The sequence below is a fragment of the Humulus lupulus genome, chromosome 2 (genome assembly GCF_963169125.1).
Source record: "Humulus lupulus chromosome 2, drHumLupu1.1, whole genome shotgun sequence".
In the NCBI taxonomy this organism is placed as follows: Eukaryota; Viridiplantae; Streptophyta; class Magnoliopsida; order Rosales; family Cannabaceae; genus Humulus; species Humulus lupulus.
The window spans coordinates 17,809,290-17,812,684 of record NC_084794.1 but is presented as its reverse complement, the minus strand read 5'-3'; the positions used below and the strand labels follow the sequence as shown (position 1 = coordinate 17,812,684).

The 3,395-nt window shown below is 35.2% G+C and overlaps 1 protein-coding gene across 1 annotated transcript; it reads left to right on the top strand.

Moving 5' to 3' along the window:
* The first annotated feature begins 298 nt into the window (after positions 1 to 298).
* LOC133817401 (PLASMODESMATA CALLOSE-BINDING PROTEIN 5-like) lies at positions 299 to 1,815 on the top strand. The gene is made up of 3 exons (XM_062249911.1): positions 299 to 971; positions 1,139 to 1,166; positions 1,405 to 1,815. Exons 1-3 carry the CDS (start codon positions 617 to 619, stop codon positions 1,559 to 1,561), a joined length of 540 nt encoding a protein of 179 aa, XP_062105895.1. The 5' UTR covers positions 299 to 616; the 3' UTR covers positions 1,562 to 1,815.
* Positions 1,816 to 3,395: the final 1,580 nt, after the last annotated feature.

Here is a 3,395-nt window from a genome sequence, read left to right as displayed (position 1 = left end):
AAAATAAGTGAATCTTTTGTGAAAAAACAAAATTTAAATTACACCAAATGATGATATGGCATATTAGAGTACGGTGTCTTGTGATTCTTGTCACGCCAACTAAAGTATTGTAGGGTGTATTATAGCAATGCTAACTTTCAGTGATTGTGAATGGATTTGGTAGTTTTTTTTAGAAGTGATTGGCCATAAAAAACCATTGACATTTTTGTAAAATTTTCCGACAGTTAATATTTTTTTTTTACCTTCCAACATCGAAGAGTCAGGTAATGCAATTATTGATCCGCCCTCTTTTTTTTTTTTTTCCTTAAAAAAGAAAACGAAACGACAAAGGTTAGCGGTTTCCAGCACTTGAAACGCTCTGGTGTTCTCTCGTCTTGTCTTCTCTGCTTTCCATCTCTCGCTGATCTAAACTTCCTGCCTGTATACATTAACGGTCACTTTTTGCCATTAAAATAAAAATAAATACACTTCAGTCTACTTTACTACACACACCCACTTCTCCTCTCCAACTTCCATAAACGGCTACATTTCGTTCTCTCTCTAAATTCTAAAGCCTTCAAAAATTTTACTTCTTCACTCCCAATTTTTATTCTCTCACCTTTTCTTCTTCCAACTAATGGCGGAAGGCTTCGATCATCGTCTGCTGATTATAGTCCCTCTCCTACTCGCCACCCACTGGCTCCCACTCTCCGCCGCCTCGATCAAGGCTCAGAACGGCGTCGTTTCCATGGAGCTCTGGTGCGTGGCCAAGAATAACGCCGAGGACTCGGCCCTGCAATCGGCTCTGGACTGGGCCTGTGGGCCTGGAGGCGCCGACTGTAGCCCAATCCAGCAAGGCGGTCCCTGCTATGACGTCTCTGATGTACAGACCATGGCCTCCTTCGCTTTCAACAATTATTATCTCAAAAACGGCATGACCGACGATGCTTGCAACTTTGACAGCACCGCCGCCCTCACTTCCTTAAACCCCAGTAAGTTTTTTTCCTTGTTCTCAACAAAATGATTTTTTTTTCTTTTCCCAAGTAACTTTGGGTGTTTGAACTATAGATCTTTACATTCAAAAGTTTGGGTTTTTGGATCTGAAAAGCTTTGATCTTTTCTAGTCATGTTATTAAGCATATTTATGATTTTGTTTCAGGTCATGATAAATGCAAATTCCCATCCAGGTATTAATTAATTTCTATTTATTTGGATGTTTGGTGGGTTTAATTCCTTTTATATTGATTCAATTATTAGCTCAATCAAACCTATTAGCTTACTTGTAATTCCTGATCCAGCATTATTAGTACTTTGAGCTCTCTTTTTTCTAAAAGATGAAATGTTAAGTTGAACATATTGATCAATAGATCTCGTGCTTGTGGGACCAAAAAAATGTTGGGATTTTGATGATTTATGATGAAACAGCTTGGCGGTGAGCAATGGAAGCCGAGCTAGTCCATCAACAGCGGTGGGGTTGGGGCCTAGTGAAGACATGAGTGGCTGCGACCCCGTGGCTCTGCATTGGTTTTGGCCTCTTTTGGTAGGCAGTCTTTTGTTTTTTTGCACCACTTACTACTCATAGCTTGAGATTGATCTTGTTAAGCCAAATATTAGTTAGCATAAGAGAAAAGCAAAGGCTTTTCATATTCTAGGGTCCTCCTATTGAGGCATGTTTTGTCTTTTAAGTTTAGGTTTAGTTTTGATCTTGGGATACTTCCCCTACTTCTGGTATCTGTTTCAACTTTGTAGAACTTAGTTGACATTATGATTATTAATCTAAAGGTATTCATATTTGTCCTCAGAGGAGAGCTAAGAAACTCTCTTTCAGACTCTTAATGCTTGACTAGTGCTCAAAATTCCTTGTCTTGAAATTTTTTATGTCAATGTGGTGAATTTACTGACTATTAGAGGCATCTATGTTCTGCTTGAGAATTATAATATTTATATAGTTACTCTGTTTTCTCTCTCTCCCATTAAGATCAAATTAGACCAACCGCCCAACAATGATATCAGATCTACCAATGTGAATCTAAAATTCATCATCACAGTAAAGTTCCAGGCTAGCAACATTTAAGGACTTTTTAAGGATAAAAAAGACTAAAGAACACAGACTTGGGAACATATGAGGTTAGTAAATATTATTGATTTTTTTCCCTTTTTTGTCCCACGAATCTATAAAGATGTTAAACAAGGGTATTGACTGACAGCTCTTAGCTGAGAATATTTATTATTAATAATAGAAGTAGTACAATAATAATTTTCATATTTTGGAATCTTTTGCTTCCCCCAAAATTATTCTTGTGGGGAGTCTATTTTCCAAAAATCTCATCTTAAGAGACTTTGGTTGATATACATATATATAATCTCACGTAGCGGTTTTGACTCCGAATCAGATACCATTACGATCATGAACATACATCCAGATAATAATAAATGCATAAATTTAGAAGAATTATTGATAGTAAGTTAAAATTATTCAGAGCAAGTATAACGGTAAATGGTTTGGTGTGAAAGAGATGATGGTAAATATTGACCTTATCATCGATATATATATATATTCATCAACTAAAAGTGATAGTCCCCGTTGACCATTTGTACACATCTAGAAAGTGTGTGGAGGAACATACATCCAGATAATAATAAATGCATAAATTTAGAAGAATTATTGATAGTAAGTTAAAATTATTCAGAGCAAGTATAACGGTAAATGGTTTGGTGTGAAAGAGATGATGGTAAATATTGACCTTATCATCGATATATATATATTCATCAACTAAAAGTGATAGTCCCCGTTGACCATTTGTACACATCTAGAAAGTGTGTGGAGGAAAAAAGAAGAGTTCTGGTAAGAACTAGTTGTGTTAAAAGTCACGTACGCGGGAAGAAAACACCAACAGTCGTCGATTATTTTTATGAACGTAAATAACTAGATCTAGTCGAACTTGTTAGGTGTGTTTTTGACTAACAAAATTCTTACGTGTATGTATATTTTATCTTGTTCAAAAAGCTGAAACCAAAATAAATGAATAATATCAGCATCAAGAACAAATATTCGTAACCATTGTTGTTCGTACATAAGACTTCATGGCTTCTATAATGTTTCAAATTTTTTTTTTTTTTGTGATAATATAGTAATGTGAGACGTATTAAATGGTCATTTGATGGAAACGGATAAACTCAAGAATTCGACATTTCTTAAGCAATTATAATTAATCATGTTAATTAACAAGGTCAGTCCACATGATTAGTTAGCCGGCCCCTGTTTGATTAGTACTATAGTAGTTTGCAAAACACATCAGCGTAACTTCTTAGGTTATCAAACTCATTAATCAAAGTTTTCTTGGACCAAGTTAAACATAAATTAACCTAATTAAACCAAACCAAAAATAAGAAGGAAAAAAAACAAAACACTAAAA

What these genes read in the sequence shown, in the direction of transcription:
- LOC133817401 (XM_062249911.1), top strand. Translation starts at nt 617, where the DNA reads ATGGCGGAAGGCTTCGATCATCGTCTGCTGATTATAGTCCCTCTCCTA. An exon ending in CCTCACTTCCTTAAACCCCA is followed by an intron (nt 972 to 1,138) that starts GTAAGTTTTTTT and finishes ATTTTGTTTCAG; the next exon opens with GTCATGATAAATGCAAATTC. An exon ending in AAATGCAAATTCCCATCCAG is followed by an intron (nt 1,167 to 1,404) that starts GTATTAATTAAT and finishes ATGATGAAACAG; the next exon opens with CTTGGCGGTGAGCAATGGAA.